At 32.7% G+C, this 27,421-nt stretch overlaps 1 protein-coding gene across 13 annotated transcripts in view; it reads right to left on the reverse strand.

Moving 5' to 3' along the window:
• Cadps (calcium-dependent secretion activator 1) overlaps positions 1 to 27,421 on the reverse strand; it is a 942,652-nt gene that overhangs the window by 99,234 nt on the left and 815,997 nt on the right. For 9 of the 13 annotated variants that reach the window (XM_069837911.1, XM_069837913.1, XM_069837916.1 and 6 more), the window contains 4 exons: positions 25,584 to 25,647; positions 21,544 to 21,668; positions 18,064 to 18,095; positions 15,535 to 15,647 (listed from right to left, as the gene is read on the reverse strand). In XM_069837911.1, coding sequence (XP_069694012.1) covers positions 15,535 to 15,647; positions 18,064 to 18,095; positions 21,544 to 21,668; positions 25,584 to 25,647 — 334 coding nt within the window. The remainder of the gene's footprint in view (positions 1 to 15,534; positions 15,648 to 18,063; positions 18,096 to 21,543; positions 21,669 to 25,583; positions 25,648 to 27,421) is intronic. The other 4 variants (XM_069837915.1, XM_069837918.1, XM_069837919.1 and 1 more) reach the window with 2 other exon arrangements.

Here is a 27,421-nt window from a genome sequence, read left to right on the forward strand (position 1 = left end):
GAGACGTAAAGCTTGGGAATATGTATGATAAGACTTTCTTGTGTTGTGTTGAAGTGATACAGTGTAAAACATTGTGTAATCAAGATGTAAAGCTTGGTTTTGCTTGTGTTCCAGTATCTGTTTATTAGTAGTTGCTGAGAATATTTATAGTTCTTTGTCAGAATATTTTTGAATAGACTTTTTAAAGATGTTGTACTTAGTGTTTAGTGTACTTCTCCTTGAACTGCCCCATTTTATTCTTGAGTCTTTTTAATAGTTTAAATCTATTGGTTGCCTTTACAATTGTATGTTCAACGTGATTTCTCCATGTAAGTCTATTATCAAAATTTATATCTGGATATTTACAGCGTCTGTTCTTTTTACCTTAAGAACTCCACAGTTCAGTTTATTTCAACTGACTTCTTTCGTAAAGAGAAAAACTGGAAGTTAGATTTGTCTGTATTTACTGACATATTATTTGTACACCAAGTTTTAAGTGCTGTTATTGATGACTGGATGTTAACTTGCAATTTTACAAATGTGTTTGGTATTTTTAAGTCCAAATAATCAGTCGTCAGCAAAAACTGTGTTTTATTACCAATTTTTTCCAGCTGTTTTTTAAATTGACATTATCTATGCAAATGCCTATCAAGCAGCATATTTACATTATTTTATGATAAATTTGTAAAGACAAATTCGCTTGCAAGAGTGGGTAGGAGATTTGTTCGTAAATATCTGGATGTTCAAGTACTACACAGAACAATAATTCGTAAAATTGTGAAAAACGTGCGTGAAATAGGTAGTTTCACCGACAAAAACCGCAATGTAAATCAACTGTACTTACAGAAACTTGATGAAATTGACAAGTTTTGAAAGTTCACGATCAAAATCACAGAAACTTGTTGCTCAGCAAACTGGAGTGACTGCATCGACTGTTCATACAGCTAAAGAACTATTTTTCCTTTAGCCCTATAAAAAACAATCTGTGCACTGTGCAACTTGCGTCAGGTGACCCTGATCAATGGCGTAAGTTTTGTGGGTGAATTTTGCAGTCTGTTCATGCATTCATAATTGTGAAATCTACTCAGTTGATATTATTTTCCAATGAAGTCTGGATTACACTCTGCCGTAAAGTAAATTATCAAAATAACAGATTTTGGAGTTTGAAAAATCCACGTCTGACTCGAGAAATTCCTCTACACAATGTCAAAGAGAGTGTTTGGTGCACTGTGTTGGCAACATTAATAAAGGACCAATCTTTTTTACAGACGCAATAAATTTAGAAATGTACGTGGAACAAATATCATCTTTTTTCTGGAGAGAGCGAGATCAAGAGAGAGAGAGCGAGAGAGAGCATACATGGTTTCAGTAAGACTCTCTTACTACTCACAGAGCACTCACGTCCATAAATGCCCTGAAAGATGATTTTGGGGATAAAATAATTGGCAGGAAACTGTGGCCATTTCGATTGCCCGAACACACACCCTGTGATTTTTATTTGTGGGGAACACTGAAGAGCAGAATGTGTACTTCGAATCCTCTCAATTTGGAAGAGCCGAAACACGCAAATCAAAGAGATATTCACTGTGTTTCTGAGGACGAATTGCAATGTGTTCATGCGAATTTCCTGTGAAGGTGCCAAGAATGCCTGCGATATGAAGGAAGACACACTCAGAAATTCATATAAACAGATGAGTTTACTTACATTTAGTTGTTTCGTAATTATTTTCATATTTTTTTCGCACAATTTTCCTATCTCTCATGTTTACGGCTGAAGTCAGACCTTGTACACTGATGGTGAGCCATTTTCTTCAATGCTGATAAAGAGAACTAAGCAGGAACAAAGACCAGCTGAGCGAGGACTCTCTCTCTCTCTCTCTCTCTCTCTCTCTCTCTCTCTCTCTATATATATATATATATATATATATATATATATATTATAATAATAATAATAATAATATCGTGCTTAATATAGCAACTTACATAAAATTTTCGAAAGATAATTTTGAATAATGTCACTGGAAGAAGCATATTTCTATAATTACTAATCCTGAAGATTTATAATTTCAAAGAAAATGTTCAGATGTTACTTCGTAATATTGGATTATTGGACTCTTCTTACTATATGAGAATTTATTAATATCCAAGAAACTCACACTATGACTAAGGTTACATGTAACATTGTCCCTTATATGAGGATAATAGGTTATTTTCATTAATTTAATGCAATTTGATTAGTGTATTTTAAAATATAAATTAATTTGAGAATTTCACTGATGTTATTAAAATTACATCAGCAATTATTATTAAATACTTTAGTACAAATTCTTATATATCCCATTAATAATTTAGCAGAACTTGAATGTGGTAACTTAATCTTCAAAATATAATTTAAAGGAGTTCGTCTGAAATAACACATGTAAATAAATTGTGATGGTTTCCTTCCAAATCCATAGGCCTACTATATTAAGTTTTGAAATTAAATAATACGGTATTGTTTGTTTGGAGATAAAAACGTGAATAATAAAATATAGTGCAGCATTCTAATTTACTTCAAACATGTTGTTATGTAAGGTATGTATGTGTACATAACATGCAAATTTCAAAGAATTAATGCAGTTCAACATATTTATTTATTTTTTTAACAGTAGAGAGATGTCTCATTTGTAATTGATAAATTTAAAATTATGGATTATTAGTACTGATTCACGTTTTCGTGTATCATATAATAAGTGAGATAAATACTTATTTAATTAATCAATTAGCTTAATTCCTTAATTTCACATCAAGCACATTTCTCCATAACAAATAAGAGATAAGAGGATGAAGTATGAAGTGGAAGGAAAAAAAGATAATTTCTTTCAAAGCACCAGTACTCTCATAGCATGCAAAATGGTGCTGTAGTAATTACAAAATCTCAAAATGCTCCTTGGACAATATTAAAATAAAAAAGAAAAACCGTCTGAACATGGAACAAGATTGATAAATTTTATTGTAAATGCTGCAACCATCCACTCTACCTGCAACTGTATTTTGAGGACAAGATATGAGTAAATAAAACAAATTCTTTCCAGAATTACTTTCTATCTAAGAATCTTACATCCCATGAGAACCACTGTCATACACTAGCTGTGCCTGTCAAGCCATTCTGTGCCACAGAATGCTGCATGAGCCTCAGTGTTATGGAAGTAGTATGTATGTTTGTGTATGTATTCTTAAGTGTAAGCAAAGACATGCATGTGTGCTTATGAGAGATGTAAGAGTGTAAGTGACTTATGTGCAGAATGAAAGATACATTACTTACTTTGTCCTGCTCAAAAATCAAAGAGAAGAGAAAGAAGAAGTTTAGAGAGTTTGAACACATAACGGGTCACAACATGAATTGCACTTTACAAAATACATGGCATTAAAATAGACATAAAAAGCACAACAATTAATGCAAAAGTGCACAAATTTACTGTATACATGGGGAACCAAGTGTGCAAATTATTTTATAAAGCATGGTTCACATTAGACAACTTTACAATAAAACAGGATTTATTCTGAAAATCAATAAAATGCCATTATATTAACTACACAAAATGAAGTATCCATTTTAAGTGTAAAATTATGCTTTAAATTGCCACTTAATTTTCATACTTGTTACTGGTATATTGTGTAATATTCAAGCATCTTCCTTTTTGGATACCTTAATGAAATTTCACTTACATTCGCGCAATATGGAATGTTTTTTTCTGGCAAACAGTAAGTTTCTTTGTGTACTATTAAAATATTTAGAAATACATAATCATATTACGAACATCTAGAGTATTCACTTCAGTTACACCAATTTAATTCACTCTAGGAATTAAATATTTAATTATTTCAATGTTTAAGATTGACATTTTCTTTTTTAACCTGTTGTATTGCATAGCGAGTTTCAGCAATGTGAACAAAACTTTGTTATACCTATAAAATTTTCACCAGGGAAAAATAATGGAATAATTTAACACAGAAGTAAATTTATCATCAGCCCCTAAATATTAAATCGAGATAGTAACTGGATAATTGAAACTAAAATGTGAGAAGTAATCAATTTACAAATTATAAATTAGCTCTCCCAATACTGAAGCTACTTAAGAACTCCATTGTATAGGAACTCAAGCAAAAATTCACTTAATACAGATAGCAAATTTGTTCCTGTAATTTCCTTTATGCACTGAAATAAAGGTTACTTCATAAGGTCGTTCAGCAATTTGTCTTGTGAAGGTAACAACTGCTACCTTTACTAATACTGTCAATTTCATTTATACAGGTGAGTACACATATGTGTATTTTCCTCTTGAGTTTGGAGTGCAAATTAGAAACTTTCAGGTGAAATGGCAACTCTCAAATATCAAAATGAACCAGAAATATGAAAGGCGCACTTTGGTTTGTAGGACAATGACAATGAACGGAAATTAACCTAATTGTTCATACTAGTGCGTGTTTATTTAACAGCAAAGAATGAAAGTAAAAAATTCCGTTTTGTCATAACATAAAATTTAATCAACATAATTTTATAATCCTGATTTATCATAAAAATGAACATATATAATGACATTTCTGGGACATAACAATTGAGCTATATTTCTACTACACAAGTCACATTCAAATTTTGAAAATAATTATGAATTTGAAAACAAACTATTAATTCAATCATTGTAGTGAATAAATGACAAAGTGTTACACATACATATAAACTCTTAACAATGACAGAAATATTAAATTTAATTCACTTCACTCCTGATGTATATTTGTGTGTATAAAAATTATTCCATTTAAATTCTGTGAAAGTTCATACAGAAGGAGATAAGTATTGGTAGGGTTTGGGTGTATCTCTTAAAGAGAGACTTGCATAGAATGCGATGAAGAGCTTATAACACAAATATTTAGACTATCAAGTATAAGAGTTGATGTTTTCTGTTAATAGTAATGTGAGCTAACTTAAATTTTATTAGAAATTATTGTTTCGTTGAAAACTGTTCCTCTTTTTCCATATACTGCGCAAGATGTGTATGGATATGCACTATTATGACGAATGAATAAAATATCTGTAATTAATTTTTAGTGTCACGAAATTTCATATACTTTGAATATATGGCAGCTGTAATGGAAGAATGTTCTGCTTCTTCAGCATTAACTCTTTGATTTCTATGGACAGAAATGAAAAGAAGATACTTTTGTTAAAATTTGTACAGTGTATCTTTTTTCTAAATATAACAACTCCATTTTCCCTTCTTGCTGGCCAGACACTGCTCACATTCAAGTGGTATCACTTCATGAATGCCTAAAATTGCTACTTAAACTACATAATGAACTTTCCTGAAATACAGAACGTGATGAAATTGCTACTGTTTTTATGAACTCATTAGTCACATGCAATTTCATCATTGAAAGAATAAATATCTCGCTGAATTATTTCTAGAAAACATTATATATGTACAATCTGAGATAGCTTTTCCAGATCAGTTACAATCCAAAAAAGTTACATTTATAGTCCATATGTAGCGATTTTAGAGGTTTATCAAGTAATTAAAAGACATAATAGTCACTGGCAAGCGAGGGATGATGGGATATTTACATTTAGTAGGAAGATCAACTGCACTGTACAACAAAAACCATATGAAGGGAGAATTGAAAATAACAGCATACATTCCATCTAACACTCACCGATCTGTAAGCCTTTGATCACACAGCCAACATGTCGAGAGGATAGAAGAGAGACGAGACGCACAATTAGTAACAACAAGAAAACATAAAGGAGGCTCTGGTTGGTGTCCTACAGAGTCTTACGCGGTTGAAACAACAATAAAATCAACAAACAACAAATTGCTTTTAAAACCCACTGAACACAACAATGTCTGTAAACAATGAAAGCAGTTTCAAGCTGTGGTACTTCTTTAACTTACAGTTATTTCAAGGATTATACTCCACTATATGGCTATGAAATGAAGGACACGTGTACAGATCCACAACACATCAGCCACTCTCGAACAGATCAATAGTATGTCAAGTTAATTTTCTTTTCCAAGTCACAATAAATATATAATAGAAACTTTTCATTATGTAAATCTTTCACAGTTTGTTAACAGGGTCACTGAATGTTTATATGAAATATTACCTGGCAAGAGCATGGTTGGAACCTTAAGTGTTGCATGTTTGGGAGGAGTGAAGCGGGGTTAAGTTGAGACCGACCAACAACAATCTGGCTATATTCCTAACATTCTTTTGCCCTTTGTGTTCTGACAACTCACTGCTGGCGAAACCAGTTACTTTATTTAAACACAAATATTTCTAAGGAAAGGAAATCTAATATAAATAACCAAACGCAAGCAGAATGTCTTGCCATTACTGACACAAAATGTGTGAATAATACTTGGAGAACTGTTAAAACAATATTGTAATATGACCAAAAATATGTCTTTATACCATTCTTTGGTCAAATATGACTTAATGCTATATGATAAAATATGTATTTATATGACCAATAACAACTGTGTCATTATGTTCAATAATTCTAGAAACATGTTTAATTTAACTCAAGTTTGAAAAAAAATATATATTACGTCATAGAAATCCGAATAATAATAATAATAATAATAATAATAATAATAATAATAATAATAATAATAATAATAATAATAATAGGGACAAAAATATGAATAATAATAGTAATTATAATGATAATAATAATAATAATAATAATAATAATAATAATAATAATAATAATAATAATAATAATAATAATATACTATCCAGCAGTGATCAGCTAATAACAGGATTAGAATAATGGAATATAAGTTACGATGATGATGATGATGATGATGATGATGATGATGATGATGATGATGGTGGTGGTGGTGGTGGTAGTAGTAGTAGTAGTAGCAGCAGAAGCGGCTGCATTGGTGGTAGCAGTAGTAGTAGTTAGTAGTAAATTATTTACAATTATGCAAATTCTCAATTTTGTGAAATAAACAGATCAAATTCATTTATTCATTTAGTCTAGTGCTACACAAGTTGGCAGTTTTAATGCAACTCGAGACAGGAGAAAGACATTTAGAATATGTTTTTAAAAAGTTTGTGACTTCTCATGGATTTCGTAGGAACACAAAAGCTAATGATGTTTATAAAATATTCAGGGGTAGTATATCTAAGGAACTTAGATAAAAAAAAAGGGCATAAAGATTTTGCATCCGAAATATGAACTGTGACACTTGAAATAATTAAATTTTTTTTCTCATAACTATTTTTCGAGTGTCAATGAACATAAATCCATATGAACATATCAATATGAATTTGAGTTGAATACATTCTCACTTGATGTGACAGAATTATTCCGAAATTTTAATGTCATATTTGCAGATAAGTTATGATCTAATACAATAAATATTTCATAATGTTTCCTTTTTCAAGAGAAGTGTTTAGACTGAAAAAAAGGAATTAAATATTTATTGTACTGGAATTACTCTAGACGACCACCTATGCATATTCGAGTTTCGTCATCTGTAATGTAACATATAGTACTGAAAGTGACTCAAGAGTATTAGAAAGGAAAACTGCATTAGATCCAACATTCTGATTGCATGAAATAAACGCTTTTGAAAATAAAGTTCACTATATTCTATTCTGTCTTTAACACAATTTGTCGTGTTATTTTGATAATGATTTAAGTTATAGTTGAATTTAAGTGAAGTAATTTTCCTCGAAAGATTATGATTATGACATTAGTCTTGTAAACATTAATTTCCATTCCAATCTCTTCAGACTATTTTGCAATTGCGTCAATGTCATGTTGAAGAGTTTGTGAGTCTATAGTTGTTTTACTTCATGAAAGATTTTTAAATTATGAGCGCATAAAAAACAATCAGATTATTTTATACAAATATTATCTCTGAAAATTATGAAAAGAAGAACTCCAGAAGTTGAGCTGTGTGACACTCTACAGTTTAAGTCATATGAATCGGAAAATTTGTTGAACAGACATACACAGGATTGTCTGTCACTTAGTTTTTAAACCAGTCATGTAACATGCAGAAAGACTGATGTATCCCACTTTATGAAGCAAGACATTATGTGGAACTACAATACAGGTGTTCCAAAATTTTTAACACAATCTGTTCTGTTAATTTGTTATTATTTAAGTAGCAGTAGCAGTAGCAGCAGCAGCAGCAGCAGCAGTAGTAGTAGTAGTAGTAGTAGTAGTAGTAGTAGTAGTAGTAGTAGTAGTAGTAGTAGTAGTAGTAGTAGTAAAAAATTTAAATTATGGTTTATTTAGTGACACTCGCAACTGCCTTTAAGTAGTAGTAGTATGGTTTTGGGTATACATTATATGTTACAGTGGAAGTCGAAATTCCAGTGAAGGTTAACTAATAGCAGTAGTAGTAGTATTGAATTTGGTATACAATATATGCAACAGTGGAAGTCGAAATTCCATTTAAGTTAACTTCTAGTGTTTGTTGATGTTCACTGCTCCTTTCAGTGAAAGTTGAATATATCCATTTTAAATACTGATATAATTAACATTCACTAGTGAAGGTAGACTACGGTACTGCTAGTGAATGCCAACTATTGCTACTAAGGGTTGGGGAATGTTGTAGACGCCTAAAATTACATTCAAGGAAAATGTTAATTAATATCAGGTTGATAATTATTTAAAAAAAATATTCTAGGATGATGTTTGTAATTTAACTGCTGTTACACAAATACTTCAAGAAGATAATAGGCCTAATTATTTTAAATAACTGTGCATCATATTAAGTTCGAATATACTGGGAAGTTTCAATAACTTTATTATTATGAAAAGTTAACTGTTATTAAATGTCTGTTCATCTGTAACAGAATGACAATGAATTATGACAATTAAAATTACATAGAGAATTGTTCTTCTTGCAATGGTATTTAGTTATTTGGCATTTGGTGTGACATGTAAACTTGAAAAACCCCTAACCAAAATCCACAGATTCAAACATATTTTCACCTCTCAAGACGACTTCCTTATCAACCGGAACTTTGATTTCTTTTATTGTATTATGGATGTAGTAACCAAACTCAGACCTCGTGTATAGCCATTTGAGGACACCACCTCTAGTACAAGTATACAGAATTCTTCGTCCATAACCTCCAATACAACAAGAAGAATGGAACTGGCATCTCCCTAGCACGATCTGCGCCTGAACTGGAATGCGAACAGTGACACTTTTTTTGATAGGAGGAAAATATCTTACCTCAGAAGCCAGAAGGAAGTAAGTGCAAAATCTTCATTTTGAGATATGGTGAGATGAATGTTCTATTTTGCACACAGTTTACGACTTACTTCCTTTGAATATCAAAAAAAATTATGCAACAATCCATCCCTGATTTGGGAGACCCAACATTAAAACAAGCATTAAATCCTATATATAAATCAACCAAAACATAAAAAAGCTACGTTTTGGCACTTACTTCCCTTTGTCTTCTGACAAGATATTGATCTGATGTCCATTTCATTCTTTTTGCTTGGTCTAATGAACAATTGAATATTTCCTCCTCCTCTTTTCTAATTGATGTTGTAGACTGATCCAGATCAGTTAGGATATATTCATTCTATCTATTTCTGCTTTTCTTTTCAAATAGGTTTTCTCTATTTTTTGAGACAGAGTTGTACTTATTTCTGGCTATGTCATTTGCTCAGTTGCTTCTTCTGAGGTCAAATAATTAATACACACAATTACTTGTTCAAACGCCTCTTCTGAAGTTACATTTTCTAAAGCTTCTGCTGGCATGCCAGATGAAGATAACCCACGCTTGTTTCATAGGGTGATCTCTTAATTTCACTATGTAAGATACAGTTTTCATGAGGTGGGTATACCTAAGATCTTCACTGCAGTAACATATTTTACTGTCCTGCATCAATGTGGTTAATATATTTTCCACATCTTGAGTAGTGCATTCAACTCTTCCGTGACTTTGGGAATGTTTTGGTTTTCAGTGGACGATCTTAAAATTTGGCCATAATTTTTTTCAAATTATCCACTATTTTGTATGCAAATTCTCTCCCATTAAAAAAAAAAAAACCGGAGAAATGAAGGTGCACCTAGAAGGGAAAAGATATCAATACGATTGTGACACACTCCTTCAGTCCTCTTTTACTTAAGAGGTTTAAGAACAATAAAATAGTTTAGTGATCCTGACATAACATAACAAATTTATATTCTTCATTCTAGAACGTAAGTCTTGAAATAGTATGGGATTCATAACAGCTTTATTCTTCTGACTCTTCTGCTTTTGCAAACAAGGCTCATACAAACTGAAATAGTTCTGAACAGCCTTATGTGTTACATTCATGTATTTTCCTTTCAGATTTTTCATCTTATAACCTTGACCTCCATGTTCAGTGCAAATGTGGGCATCAACATCATGCAGTTCCGCATTGTGAACAAAATACTTAACACAGGCAGACTCATTTACAGGAGATATTAACTTGGTAACTCCATTTATCTCGAGTACATCGTACCACTTCAGAAATCTGTAATGATTGCCTTCTTTTCGAATCTTTGTTTCTATCAATTTAACTTTACTCACAAAATTGTCGTATTTTGATTTGCTCAAAGAAACAGAATTTATATTGGAGATTGCATGTTCAATTGTAAGTTTTTCATAAAGTTGTTTGTAATTTATCATTTTGTAAATCAAGAAACACAAACACAACCGGACACAATGAAAGTCTTATGAGAACTAACAATTATTAAGTAAAAGCGGTGGTTACAGGAGAATCAAACAAGGAGAGAGGAGTTCGGCACAATGTTGTGCCAGTGGCTGGTACAGAAGAATCGAGTAAGGAGAGAAATATGTTAAAATATTCAACATTTACTAAGGTGTGTTAGTGAGGGTTGACATTCACTAGGGAATATTAATCATATTATAAACACTACATATATTCACTATTCGTTTCAGTGAATGGCAACTGTCACCAGGGGATAGTCAACAGTCACTAACTTTCGACTTTCACTGTAACGTATATGTTTTATAATTTCAAAGTGGTCTTCTAATTTTTAGCAGTATTTACTATACACATTTGGTTTTTTGTTAGACATCTCCACTTTTCGGCAGATTCCTCTAATGCTCTTTCCTCTAAATGCAGAGGAGCACACTCAGTCAGTTGTGATAATTCTCTGACATATATACATATACTTATACATCTGTGGACTCTCATAAAAGACCTTTCCGGTTTCGAACATATGTAACTTATGTTTAATGAAACTCAGGTACATAAAACTGGTACTAATGAAAAGAGAAACTCATAAAGTTTTTTTTTAGTACACCACATGTGGTAAGAGTGCTGCGTAATAATATCTGTTCATTGCTGAGACTAAATGGCCGCTATGGAGGACAGAAAAACTTTTTGTATCCTTGATTTTCATGTCAACCTGTCAGTTAATAGTGTTCAACAACATTTCCGAACAAGGTTTGGTGCAGAACCACCCAGTGGGCCTACAATTCACAAGTGGTACTCCGATTTTAAAGCAAGGGGATGCATTTGTAAGAGGAAATCAATTGGATGCCCTCCAATAAGAGGAAACAATTGAGCCTGTCCGTGAAAGTTTCTCACATAGTCCGCAAAAATTTACCAACAGTGCCAGCAGGGAGCTGCAAATACCGAAGTAGACTGTGTCAGAGAAGAGCTCAACAACCGACTACCAGATGGATTGGGCTGGTCGTAATGACTGTGAACTTCTTCATTGTCCTTCAAGTTCTCCAGACCTGACACTCTGATTTTCTTATGTATGGGTATGTTAAAAATGGAGTCTACATACCACCCTCACCATAGACCATGCTTGATCTACAAGCATGCATCACAGGAGATATTGCATTAATCTATTTCAATATGTTTGTACGTAGCTGGGAGAAACTTGACTACAGGCTTGATATGTGCCATATTACCAGAGGGACTCATTTTGAACATCTCTAGGGTAAAGTACTAAACATTTTTGAGCTTTTCTTTCTATTGGTAACCGTTTTATGTATCTGAGTTTCATTAAACGTGAGTTCCATGTGTTAGAAACTGAAAAGGTCTTTAGTGGGAGTCCTGTATATACATGTACACTCTCAGTTCGACTGGTTGAATTCTGTATTATTTTCTGTTAATAAAGTTATCTTATAATTTAGAATAATTTCACTGCTGTGACAACTGCTGGACATCTAATATTAACATTATTAGGAAATAAAGCAGTGTTGGAAAAATAATTCAACTAAGAAAACTACCACATATAATGGCTATAAATGACAAGCCCAAACATACCCTTGACTATATTACTTTACTCTATCACATATAATGGCTATAAATGACAAGCCCAAACATACCCTTGACTATATTACTTTACTCTATTCAAAAACGAAATTGTCCCAGCTAGGAAAATGAAGATTTATCCCTTTGTCACAATGAAATTATGGAGCGTCTTTTCTTGGGCTGTTTCATGTTGCTTCAAGAAGCAGACATGTGTAATGTAATGACCTATATGTGGAAGAGAAGGCCTATAATTATAGAATCTAGAATTGGATCACACTCTGAAGAGAGTGAACATGAAAGTAACAATACATCTATTCCTTGAGAGCAGATGGTGAAATATGAACATTACCACCTTATCCCTTCATTGCAATCGTTTGAATTAGGGGCAATACCACAGCTGTCACTGCTCACATGGTGCAAGGTACAACACTGGAAGAATCCCACAACACCAAGCATGCTGGTTATCTGAGCTACGTGAGGACCAACATGTCAACAAGCCACAGCTATCCGAACCCATTCCAGCAGGCATAATGTTTTGTATGAGTGTTACTGCATCAAGTTGCTGGGTAAACTCAATATAATCAGCATATTATCTCTAGTATGCATACATATAAACGGGAGCTGCATCTTTGTATGTTTGTAAATTCTGGTTATGATATAATATATTATATATGTAGGCATATGAAATTATTAATAAACAATATTTACTAGTGTAATTTCCCCCTCGTATAATCCCCCCCCCCCCAAGACTTTTGGGACATATTTTGCGTAATTTTATTTTCCTAGCGTAATTTTCATTTCTCGAATTAAAGAATTAGATACCTCTTTTCCAAATGATTGATAAAATGGTAAACTTACTAGTGTTAATTATATAAGCACGTGTGGCTTACAGCTGTTTCGGTATACAGTATACACCGAAACAGCTGTAAGCCACCACACGTGCTTATATATTTAACATTAGTAAGTTTGCCATTTTATCAATCATTTGTATTTAAGTGTTAAAAGTAGTGTACGCAAGATTCAAGATGGACCTCATTTCCTTTAAAAAGCGCATTTCATGAAGATTCAACATATCTTAAAAATGAGCATCGAAAACCAGAAGTTATTATTCATTACTTCTACAATGAAAAAGTCGATCATTCATCGAATGACAAGAAAGATAATCTAGATTTGTTGTCTTGATGAAAGCAGTAGAGTATAAAATACATACACGTTTATTTTCTTTACGTAATTTATATGTAAATTTTGATACCTATAATACTTTATGCGCAAAGTTTAATGCCTTGATCCGAGCTAGTGAAGGTCTGGCTACCAGTATTATAACTTAAGCATAGCAGTAAAAAGGAAAGCCGAAAAATTGCCTATAATCATTCAAATTGTATAAATTATATGTGATGTTATTTAGTATTAAACATTAACACGATTAATGAGTTCTTTGATATTTATGACCAGTTTATTTTCGACATTTTGTAGACAACGCATAATTCCCACTCCCCTCGATTTTTCGCCTACGAATTTTGTGAAAAGGGGGGAAATTACTTAAGTAAATACGGTATTTTCTTCTATTTTTCTGTTAAATTTTCTAGATCTAATAATTTAATCACTTTTAAAATAAACCACTGCTTGTGAGTTCTATTCTGTACCAATTTGAATTATCAAATGTTGCATGAAGGACTTGAAGTAAGAAATGCGCTTTAATCAACTAGTCTTTATGATGTCATATTTTCACGTTTTACTTTTTCATTTACCATCTCCTGATTTCTTTTAATGCTGCTAATTGTAAATATGAAATTGAGGTTAAGTCATTTCATGAATATTCAAGTGGTTTCAGACTGCAAATATATATCAACATCGACAGGAACTATGTATGTCATTCAATAAAGATGTAAATGAACGTAAAACTATAGAGGAAAACTCGTAAAATATGACCTGTCTGTTAACGAGTCATTTTCTCTCCCAGTCTCCCAAGATATCCTCTGATATTGCTGGCTAACAAAGTACCGGTATCTCTACATTTTGGTTCCATAACTACCAAAGAATGAGGCAACATTTTCTTTTCTCAGTACCTTCATACAATATTTTTGAAGTATATCCAAGCAGCAGATTTTACCAGTTATTTAATGACGCTGTGTCAACTACGAGGTTATCTAGTGTCGACAGCGATATGATGTTTGGTGAGATATGCCCGATAATTCGACATGGAAATTTCGGGGGGGGGGGGGAAGAAAAGAAAACTAGATAATTAGCCCAAGTGGGTTTCGAACCCATATCTGAGCGCAGTTTCGAGTCAGTTACGCCAGCGGCCTATCAAGCAGGACTTTTAACAGTATTTAGACCTATTAAATGCGTTTATTTATGAGTCTCTATATTAATTTTAATTTGAACGACCAGTGCCTAGTCTAGAAAACCACAGCATTATGATGAGAAATGAGCAGACTTGCTAGCAAATAAACTGTAGAGTACACAATGCTCGAGCAAGTCGGATAACTGAGACTCTGGTAAGTGGGAATCCTGTCTCAAGCCTAACACGTGTATCTATTATCACTCAACCAACAAAGGTCAAATGGAGCATGTCTTGCAGCAAGTAATTATGTTATTTGTCTGACTTGTTTCTCGAATAGTAATATAGGAATTTAGTTTTCATGCAGAAGATAACAATTTTTAATCATAGTAGATATAAAACGTATTTTCTGACTTATAAAAATCTGAAAGATGCACAAATCAATGCTGGACACACAAGCCACAGACACAAAATCAAACGAAAACATTAAAACTATAAAATATGGCCAAGACAACATTTAGAACAGACACAGCAACAAATACATGTATTTCATATTCAAAAATGGTCAAAACATGCTCCACAACCCATATATCGTGTTTATGGTACTTAGGATGTGTGTTCCTATGTGTGTTTTGGGTTCTGGATTCATATAACAGAAAACGAGCTGGCAACATAGAAAAACACATACAGAAAAAAAAATGTAGTTAAGAAATTCAAGAATTCAAATATAGTATCTGTGAAGCCATTTGCAGCAATGTTACACAATTGAAAAGTTAGTAATAGATGGACTGTCACATATAATAAAAAAAGGTCCATGTTTCATGTATTGCAATAATATGATAAAATATTCATTCTTCGGACAGTTAGCAGTGTGAAAATAATTAATAAAATAACCATTGAGTGTCCTATGTTAATAACATCTTATATAAGCTAACACTTCCTATTAAACTTTTTCTCAACGAGTACGTTGGACACATTCATGCCATACCTCTGCATAATGTTCTTCATTCTGCTGCAGAAGATCGACACAGAGCTCTGCAAGATGTATAAGATCCTCTAGTTTTTTGCTTGGGGCCACCATCACCTCCCCACTCAAATCATCTGTCAACAATATATGCACATGAAATACAGATAATTGTAATAATTCAATTTACTATGTGAAAATTCAATGCCATAAGTATATTTGACTTTTAAATTTTATTCAAAGTTACAAATTACTGTAGATAGCACATTTATAATTTGTAATGTTATTGTGGATTGGATATTATAAGACTCCGAACTATGAGTGTAAATTTAGTGCTAACTTACCAAATACTTTTAAAAGGTATCTAAATGATTCAATTAAAATATTACTCGGAATGTAAGAATGGTGATTCAGGAGAATATTTTAGGATACAGACTATAAGAAATTAATGGCTTTTTCGAAGATATTCATAGTTACTGAAATGTATGGGGACTTGCATGATAGGTTTACGTATTACTTCTTATCAACTGGTTATATTGCATATTTTACTGGTTTTAAATTGTTCACATTACTTCATCGAAATTATATATATTAAAAAGAAAATAAATTTTGTGGTATAATCCGAGAACATTACTGAAATCAATATAAGCTAAATTCACACTAATATAATATTATGAGATTTCTGTCAATAAAAATATTAAAGCACCTAATAGCAAAATATCCCTTTATTTCCGCCATTCTGTCCTCTATACGAAGTGGTATATTTCCAACTTTGCAGGAATCCTCCTCGTCTATAGTTCATGTAGGTGTACATAACAGGAATATTTAAGAACACTCTACAAAATAAACTTAAGAGAAGTTTATACTATCTTACAGTCACAAATATCATAAAGTAATGCAAAGTCAATATAATGGTGTAAAGGTAATTGAATTGTAAAACATGTATAATTATAATTTATACAAGTCCAAGATATCCCAGGCCTATAGATAAAATGAAGTCGAAAATTAAAGTTGAATACAAAATTTACCGGCTGTTTTCTTTGCATTAAATAACATTAATCCAATACTCTAGAATTCAAACTTATTACTGTAAGAAGAAATGAAAATTACACGGTTAAGACTTGATAAAAAAAAGAGCAAGTAGAAGGGTGTAAGGAAATTTCATGGAGAAGTTATATATTTTTAAAGAAATCAGCTAGAATAGTTTTCCAGAATATATTTCGTTTTAGAACATTATATTGCATTACATTAATTTATTACTTACTTATGGCTCTTAAGGAACCTGGGGTTCATTGCTGCCCTCACTTAAGTCCGCCATCAGTTTTTTTCCTGAGTAAGATTAATCCAGTCTCTACAATCATATCTCACCTCCCCCAAATCCATTTTAATATTATTCTCCCATGTTCTTTTCCTGAGCAAGATTAATCTAGTCTCTACAATCATATCTCACCTCCCTCAAATCCATTTTAATATTATTCTCCCATCTACGTCTCGACCTCCCCAAAGGTCTTTTTCCCTCCGGCCTCCCAAATAACACTCTATATGCATTTCTGGATTCGCCCATACATGCTACATGCCCTGCCCATCTTAAAAGTCTGGATTTAATGTTTCTAATTATGTTAGGTGAAGAATACAATGCGTCCAGTTCTGCACTGTGTAACTTTCTTCATTCTCCTGTAACTTCACCCCTCACAGCCCCAAATATTTTCCTAAGCACTTTATTCTCAAACATCCTTAACCTGTGTTCCTCTCTCAAAGTGAGAGTCCAAGTTTCAGAACCATACAGAACAACCAGTAATGTAACTGTTTTATAAATTCTAACTTTCAGCTTTTTTGAGAGCAGACTGGATGCCAAAAGCTTCTCAACCGAATAACAACAGGCATTTCCCATATTTATTCTGCGTTCAATTTCCTCCTAAGTATAATTTATATTTGTTACTGTTGCTCCAAGATATTTGAATTTTTCCACCTTTTCAAAGGATAAATTTCCAATTTTTATAGTTCCATTTCGTACAATATTCTGGTCACGAGACATAATCATATACTTTGTCTTTTCGCAATTTACTTCCAAACCTATCTCTTTACTTGCTTCACATAAAAGTCCCGTGTTTTATTGTATGATTTCGTAACAAACTGTTTTTTTAAGGTAATGGGTTGTTAGCCCTTCGTCCAACCCCCAAGTTGGAGGACCACATTAATTAAGGACAAAAATTAAAAATGCTAGCACTAACAATGTATCTACGTCAATAGTAAGAAATGTATGAACTATATGTATGCTGTCATTTTCTAAGATAAAATTTAATTATGCTACTATGCTAAGTTCAATGTGCTTCAAGCTATGTGCAGCTGCAAGTAATAACAAGGTACATTATGAAGGACTGACCACAAAATAGTCTACAATACAATTCATATTGTATCAATAACAACACCAAACATAATCCAAGGAGACTAATTACAATGTATCCCTCTAAGGAATAAAGCTACTAACTACTAGTGCACATGTGCATGCATGCAAGTCATGAACACTCAACACCTGCGGTAGAAACATCGTACCTTGAACTGTTCCTTCACCACCTTCGCCCGGGCCAGTGGAAAGAAGAAATAACTTTGAACTAGGCAGTCCAATAAAACTGCTTTACTTAACGAAATATTATTTTTGTGATTCTGGGAAATGTATATTAATAAACAGTAACTACCAGTATCCAAAGTTTCTTAATAATTACTTATATACCGTAGTTAATAAGCCAATATATATAATTTTATATACACATACAACATATATCCTATATATATATATATAGGCACACACATATTTTCACAGCAATAACTAACAAAAATAAGAGCAATAACTTACAGCGACTTTTCTTGTTGTAACATTTTCTTTGTATAAGAGGACATTTCTTTTAATTGAAACATATTTCAGATTCGTTAACAAATATCTGCATATAAATTGTTTAATGAATTGAAAACCTTAAATTCAGTCACCTCTACGAATGTTCTTGAAAATATACAATTATTTCCAAATGAAGAAAGCTTCTAATCTTTTGTGTATAAGCAATTTCTAATGAAATATTTATGGCATCAGTATGGAGAGCTATGCTTATCTGCCCTAGATTATTATTTATTGTAACAGAATTTTAGGAGAATTATTGAGTTATTTTAAATTTTGAATGCATAAATTGTTGAAGGGAAGAATCATTCTCTTTCATTGTACCTGTAACAAGTTATCTGCGAAAATGAAGTGAATAATTTAGGATAAATTAGTAATGTTTTAATTATGTAACAAGTTTCGATGTCATAAGTATGACACACCATAAGAGATCTATGGATTTTGGTTTGCTGTTCTGTCACTTAGATATAACTTTAAATAGTCTTTTGTCTAACACTTCAATACTGCAAAGTTTATAATTCTTTAGCATACATTACTTCATACGTAATTAATTCCTTTATTTAAAAATAGGCCTCCAACAATTGATTTTAAGTTAGTTAAACTATGAACTTAAGAAACAAAATTTCATTATACAATCGCTTTAATGTGACATACTGGCATATGAAATTGTACAGTACATAGCATATACAAGATGGCCCAAAAGATCGGGAAATTTTGAAATGGAGATTTAAGGAAGAGAATAAATAATTTAAATACATTTATTCATGCCTATTAATAGTACAGCGTATGCTATTGATGGATTTCATCCCGATAATTATGTCTTGAAGACGACATCCAATAGGTGACCACCATCTATGCGTAAACATTCCTGCAATCTCTTACGAATATTTTGCATTACTCGACGTAACATTTCAATAGGAATTTCGGCTATTTCTTCGCGGATCTTCGCTTTCAGTTCTTCTGTCATAGCAGTTCGACTATGATACACCTTGCTCTTAAGTGGATCCCACAAGAAGAAATCGCACGCTGTTAGATCCAGTGATCTTGGTGGCCATGAAATGTCACCGTTTTTGGAAATCACAAGATTGGAAAACAACTGTCGTGCAGCTGACATTGATATTCGTGTTGTGATGTTGCACCATCTTGCTGAAACCAGGTGATTTGTGGAAAATGCTGCAGTTCATGCACAATAAAGGTTTCCATCATGGCAACGTACCGAACAGAATTGACAGTGATAGCGTGCTCATCATCATTTTCAAAAAAGTAAGGGCCCATGATACGAGATGATGACACAGTGCACCACATGGTAACTTTGTTGCTGTGTAGAGGATGCTGACGTAGCTGACGAGGTTTATGCGGAGCCCAATAGCGAAAATTCTGTTTATTGACGAATCCATTAAAATGGAAGTGGGCTTCATTCGACATCCACAGTTCATCAATGAAACTGTCATCCTCGTTCAGCTTTACTATCATTTGTTCATAAATTGTCGACACATTAGGTAATCGTTGGGTTTGATTTGCTGGACTATCTGTAGTTTATATGGATGAAACTTTAAATCCAGTGACAATATACTATGAACACTCGAACGTTTCATCTGTAGAGCAACTGCATGACGTCGAAATGAACACTGTGGGCTTCTTATGACAGCAGTTCGAACAGCCTCGATATTGTCTGATATACAAGAAGTTCGCGGTCTTCCTACTGATCTCTTTTGCAGAGTTGAATCAGTTTCCTCCAAATTACGTACCCACGTGTTAATTGCTGATGGAACACGACCATGCCATCCTAAATTGAAGTGGAATCGAAATTGTCTACATGCAGCTTCCACACTGTCATTGTTCTTGTAATATGCTTTGACTGCAAATGCACGTTGATCACCACTCCAATTTTCCATGATAACAATAAGAAAATGGTAAGATGTTGTAAACAATATTTTATTTGTTATTCATTGCTAACTAATACCCAGGATTACCATTAAACCTTTAAAAATTTCCCGATCTTTGGGCCACCTTGTACAACTTATGGGGATTGTAACCAGTTGTATTGTACTTTTAGTTGGGAGCTCCGACTGCTCTTTAACATGGGAGGAAAACGAATCAGGGATGCATGGTCAGTAATTTAGACCTATAGTTCCGTAAAAATAATGTTCAGGTAAAAGTAAAAACAAAACGTTATGTTGATCTTACTTTCATCCAAGCATATATTGAAAATGATGTCCACTTCTCTGGATGAAAGAAACACATCAGAGAAACTTGCAATATTCAGGTAAGACTATAGCAAAGTCCTAGAAATCTTCATGCCGATTAGCACAAGAATGCGACATGTCACAATGATCAGCATTAAGAGAACTGAAAATGCTGCACTTTTATGCTTATAGAGTGACAGTGGTTCATCGATTACAGCAAGGGGATCCAGCCATTCGCGTAAATTTTTGTAAAAGTACTGTTGATTCATAAGTAATAATGACAGATGAAACTTGGTTCCATTAAAGTGGTTATGTCCAGTCTCAGAATACAAGGCATTAGGACACTGAAAATCCTCATTTAGTGAATGAAGTTCCTCTTCACAATCAGAAAGTGGGTGTGTGGTATGACAATACAGCACACAAGGTAATTTGCTCCATTTTGTTTTACATTACAGTCAACTCACGTTATGTATAAGACATACTGTGGCTTTTTTTTTTTGGCGTTATTGATTGAAAATGAAAACAGTTGTTCCCTGAATTTAAATGTTTGTGATTTTATTTTTGTGGAGGAATTTAAACAGTGAAATTTGAAATAAAGTGTTGCAGAAGATGCTTCAGAATTTTCTACATAGATGTGATTCTTGTGTCCAGAAAGGTAGATACCTACCATTTTCAACATATACTTTGATAAAAGGTATGATCAACATAATGTTTCCTTATTACCTCTCACTGGCACATTATTTGTATGGGAGTACAGACCAAAATTACGCCTTCATCACCAATTCGTTTTCATCCCATGCAAGAAAGCAGTTTGATATCCTTACTAAACGTGTGCATTATGACCAGGTTATAACACCAGTACTTGTATATGCACTGCATAAGTTAGGCATATACTTAATTCCACTTTGTTTGGAACGTGATTCAAGAGATAGTAAACTATGCTTTTAAAGCAAATTACCTTCAATCTTGGCTTCAGCAGACAATCTTGTATAGTTTACAAGTGCTGCAGTTTCAAGACTTTTCTTGATCATTCCTCTAACTTCCTCAGGAGGAACCGGAGTCACTATATCCTTCATAAGTACCTGGTAAAACACATTTTTTTTAAATTATAATCTGATCTGTTAACTATGTGATCTCAACTCACAATAGCACTTATTGAACAAGCCTTAATAAAATACAGTCACTAGTATAGGAATATCTTATGTCTATGACACAAATAACTCCCTATGAAATCCTGTTTGTAATACCAATAACAAAGATCAATGTCTATGTGAACAGAATCATTCGTACCACACATATACTAACATATTCATTGTACACATAACATTTATAATATTTCTCATGGACTCTGTGCATCTATATAGTTCTCATTACTGGTAATATCTAAAATATCTCCCATGGTTTTGTAAATTTATAATGAAATGTCAATTCCTGAATTATCAATATGTGAAATGTAGTGAAACAAAGAATTGAACTAAATATGAGTGATACGATTTTCAAATGTTGTAACAAAATAATGATTATTACCTAAACTGGTACCTATGTTACGAAATCACCATCTGTATTTCCTTCAGTAGCGTGCATGGCAATAACAAACCTACTTGAGAACCAATTACATAACCTGAAGGACTGCAATAGTAGACTTCACAGTATACTTGAATAATTGAAGTGTTGGGTTGAATAATGGTCTATGTTACTATCTGATAATTGTGCAGGAGGAACAAAAATGTTACATCGTAATTCCACTTATAAATTTACTATCAGACAGGCAACATAGACCGATATTCCATCAATATGTTTTGTACACTGAGCGAAGTATACTACTGCATGTTATTGAAAGTCATATTACACATCATAGAAGTTTGTAACAGAAATGCTACTGGGGAATACAGACAATAAACAGTTTTATGCAATCAGAATATTATGAAATATACAAAATCAATAAAAAGGCTAAATTATGAACAAATTGATTACGCCATTTATTTTTAAATGCTATATATTAATATGAATTAACACCATGTAATTTATTAAAATTACGTTCAATGTCATATTATGAATAAACATACAACACTGATAAAATAAGGACACTATTATTAGAAAATAACTGGAGTATTGAGATGTAGGGACACCATTAAATTAATGAAAATTGTAACAATAACAAATTAATAAAGAAAATTAAATGTTACAATTGAGAAATTGTTGGGGGATGGAATTTGAACCCCTGTCCGGAATATTCAGTATCCATCCCAAAGATGGTTTATCTGTTAAGTACTGTATAAATTTTATTAATAATGAAGACACTGACAATCACAGTTTTTAAATGCTGACTGTAAGAGAGTAATACATTTTAAACAGCTCCTTTCTGACATCAAGAGCAAGCTGTGAGCACATTTCCTAACAAGAATTTCCACAAATCTGTTCCTGAAACGAAATACCTTGATAAAATTCTAAGATAAACTATAGTGGCAAAACACAACATAGACCAACTAACACTAGGTAAGGTGTAAATTAAAATACAATTAATAAAATGCTGCAAAAAAAAAAAACAGACAGGAACTTACATTACTTGAGGAATCTTTCACACGAATTCGCGACTTTGTCTTCCTTGTTGTATACTCAAAACCACTATCTCTCAGTGACTTTCATGACACATCTTTCCACTTATTAATATTAATTTGTCTGGATCATTTTTTTAGATTTATTTAGCTGGTCAATATTTACCGTAGAAATCGTCAGTGTCTTGCAGTCGTCCACTTTACATAATAGATCAACCGAATCCTCATACACAGAGTTCAAGTACCCAGTATTCGTAAAGAGAACAAACTCCCGTGCAATAACTCCCGGTACAATGTAAACAACTGGATATGTTGAAAGTGACTAGTGACATAGACCATTGTTCCAACCAAGAACTTCATGGTTGTAATCCGTGTAAAAGCGCCTCTGATACAGATATTGAAAAACAATTTTTGTGACAGCTGTGTAAGACTATACAGAGGATTATTCCATTAAAAATTCGATTTTTTTAAATTGTAACATAGACCGTTATTCAGCCCAACGCTTCAATTATGGAATTTATCACATATGTGATCTTGAGAATTTTCATGTGTTCTTTGTACAGCCTTCAAATTTCACATGCAGATTGCAGATTTGGATTACTGTGTGTCCAATAATGTTAATTGTGTTAACATTTGGTTAAAGATGTATTAGAGGTACTGAAACGGTTGTAGAGATAAGAAAGGAACATAGGTGCTAACTACACAGGGCAAGAGGGCGCATGCCCCCAAAGAAATCACTAAGGGGCATTTCCCCCAAGAAACTCACCACTGGAAGAGTGTCCCCTTTCATTATAATACTATTTTTTAACATAAATATGTAAAGCTTTTCTGTTTGAAAAGAACGTGGATTGCCTAATTCTTACAGTCTTTTTTATATGCACTCTGGCTATGTTTTATTATAATTTACAGTAATTTTATCATTACCATCAGTTCTGCAATGATTTCTTCTAGAAACATATGTTGACGCGAGATTTCTTTAACACTGATAACTTACAACAATCTAGCCAATGACTAATACGTGCCAGCTAATCAGAGGTCAGTATAAAAGGTGATGGCTGTCGTCATTCCTCACACTGTGCGATTTATTTCAGTCAGCAAAATGTAACATGTTTCCAGCTGCACCAAGCGGCACACTGTTTAAAAATAATATCTCTATCAAAGCACTTTGTTTAAAAATATCTATAATATTTCTATTAATGACTTACTATATTAACTATAAAAACACATACAACTTGCCATCCGCTAGGTGAATGCCAATGTAGTTATTTAAAGACTGCATACCGATGAGGCTTGTGCGTTGACTGTTGTTAACTGATGATTACTGTGATATTTAAGAAATTTCTTAACTGTGAAGGTTAATCTCAGTGTAATTCACAATTTTTCAGAAACGAGTGATTGAAAGATGAAAGACACAATAATGATTAATAAGCTGAAACTTGAACATTATCATATTCAAAATCTTGAGATCTTGGTCATTAGTGACAGTTGATATAGTCGTGGTATTGGAAACCGTGATGATGACATTGTGACAGTGTGAATCAGTCAGTGAACAAATAATTTTGGGTATGGTTATGTATTTACTATTGCAATAAAATTAAATAAACCGAAGACTGGTCTGGTAGGTTATCAGTCAATGCCAACCTAGCTGTGCTTCATGTTAACTGCGAGATAGCCAATTCCTGGACATCGACCAAATTGTCGATGAGTTCAATGACCAGACTTCAGTGCTACTGAACACTTCTGCCTTGTAGCAGAGGTATTAGATTCCATTCCCAACTTTATTTCGTTTGCTGCATCGCAAAACCTAAAATATTTCTGCATGTATAAATTTTTGTGTTAATTTATAATTCTATGATTGAACATGTTTTATTAACTTCTAGTGACACATGCATATTTAAGTATGTCCCATATGTTTTGAATAAAATTTGTCACTATGCAAATTTTTACTTATTATTAATATAATGCAAGAAATGGAAGTAACTTTTCAGTCTAGTGATCTTGAAACAATTAATGGTCAATTATTTATTAATGAGATGATACCGTACTTATTATAAAGTTTAAATTAAATGTTGTTGCAACGTCTCTTGACAGAAAAACTCACGTGGTTTATCGAAGAATCTAAACACACCATAGGCTTGGGTTTTCATTGATACTAATTTGATGACAACTAAGATTCTCAGGTCAATACATTTTTTATTGTGAATAATTTATCTGAAAATTGGCATTAGTCATTATGTTAAGTGTTTCCCAGAGAATTTAGAAAACTCGCCTGTGGAAAGGAGTGGGGAAAACTTCTTATACGAGTATTTTTCATTGTTAACTTATAATTTTATTTAACATAAAAATATTAATATATTTTTAATTTTTCATTCAACTCTTAACTTAACGAAAAATGTGCTTTAAGGTTTTGTTAAAATTGCATTGAAATTTATTCTTTCTTACCCTCTCTAACAATGATAATGTTGCTTTCAAAGCACCTTCAGGTCTCCCAAATGGAAAGCAGTACCTAGGGAAATCAAAAGGTTATTTCACAGTCATAAACAACAATTTCATTCTTAAAACTAGTAAGCAGGGACATTAGGAACCCCAGGTCAGTGGTCATATATCAGTAAAAACACCTGTGTCATTCCAAAAATACAGTGTAACATTAGAAGTAAAACTAAGAATATATTTGTCAAAAAGAATATGCTACTTATTGAAAAGTAGTGTGCGCATTATCATAAAAAAGTAATAACTTCATCTCTGCTTGATTACTACAAGAGATCATGCTTTGACACAAGCATCTTTTAGAATTCCAAAATTGTTTACTGGAGATGCACAAGAAGAAAGATAAAATATATCACTTGCGTAATTATTCTTAAAAGTGACTATGGTATTGTACCGTAATAATTATTTAAGTGAATCGAATATTATTTTTTTATTTTGTGCTATTAGGAATTTTTGTGCAAATCAGAATTGAATATTATGCACTGCAGTATATTACTGGTAGTTTTGCATATTCAATCTCTTACCAATCGACTTCTTCCTCTTATTTATTAAAACAAAAGGTAGAGTACCGAGAAAAAATAGAGAAAACTATAGTGGAGTAATATGTTAGATATATTTGTAATTGTACAGGTAGCATCTCGTAGAGACAGTCTGAGGTTTTCTTTATAATAAAAAAAAATAAAAAGCTGTATTTGATCTAGAAATATCACAATTAAGAAATACAATCCTACAGAATAATTCATACAATTTTACTACTTTCTAAAATTAACATTAAAAGTGTAATCATGACATTCATACCAAGACTAGGTTTAACTTGATGATGCAAATTATCTGCTGAGACTTCACTTTTCTCATTGTAAAAGTACAGAGTGAACAAAACTTCATTATACCACTGTGCAGCAATTCTTCTATAAGTGAGCACACCAAAATGAGAAACCTACAACTGAACGAGTTCATTGTTGGCTAGTGTGCATGAAGTGACCAAATAGCATGTGTGGTTGTATTTCTTTAATGTTGGTTTGCCTATCCATATAAAAAAAATACGGTTAATGAATTGTAAGACCAATTTTTTCACTCTCGTTTAAACATAACTATCTTCCTACGGAATACACATTAACAAACAAGATGCTATATATATGATTTAACCAAACATTATTAAATCCTATAGAACTTCTTAAAGCTAATTAATTGACTTATTTGAATGCGAAATTCTGCACCACTCAAATAATCCAATAATTCTGTGTAACTGCATCAAAGAAAGTGGTCTCTTCCATGACGGACGGCATGGTTTTTCCTTTGTGAACGTGAGGAGAAGTAGAAGATCATGAGGGACTTGGTACTCAGTTCTGAATATGTATAAATTACTTAATTAATTTTTCAATCGAACTTAATAGAAATTGTTACCATACATCTACATCAAATTTTAAAATGCCTTATTTGGAAATAGTTTTGAATGTGAGACGTATTTTGTTCTGTCCAGCAAGATGAGTTATCAGACCTTGGGGAAAAAGTCCCACAAGAGCAAAAATTTCATGAATTGAGATAATACAGCCGCCTAATAGAGAAAAACTTTCTCCGTCTGCTTTTGCCACAAGGGGAATGTTAAAATTTGGAGGCAGGGCGTAATTGTGTCCGTATGGAGCTACTGTAAATCAAATGGACCTATTACACAGTAACATTCAAATATCTCATTAGTACAGTTTTTGTACTTGTGGCTGTCTTCTTTCGAAGGTGCGTTATGTCAGTTTCTTGTAGTCCTGAGCTCTTGTGTTCATTTGCTGCTCTACATTGTC

The sequence above is a fragment of the Periplaneta americana genome, chromosome 10 (genome assembly GCF_040183065.1).
Source record: "Periplaneta americana isolate PAMFEO1 chromosome 10, P.americana_PAMFEO1_priV1, whole genome shotgun sequence".
Taxonomy (NCBI): Eukaryota; Metazoa; Arthropoda; class Insecta; order Blattodea; family Blattidae; genus Periplaneta; species Periplaneta americana.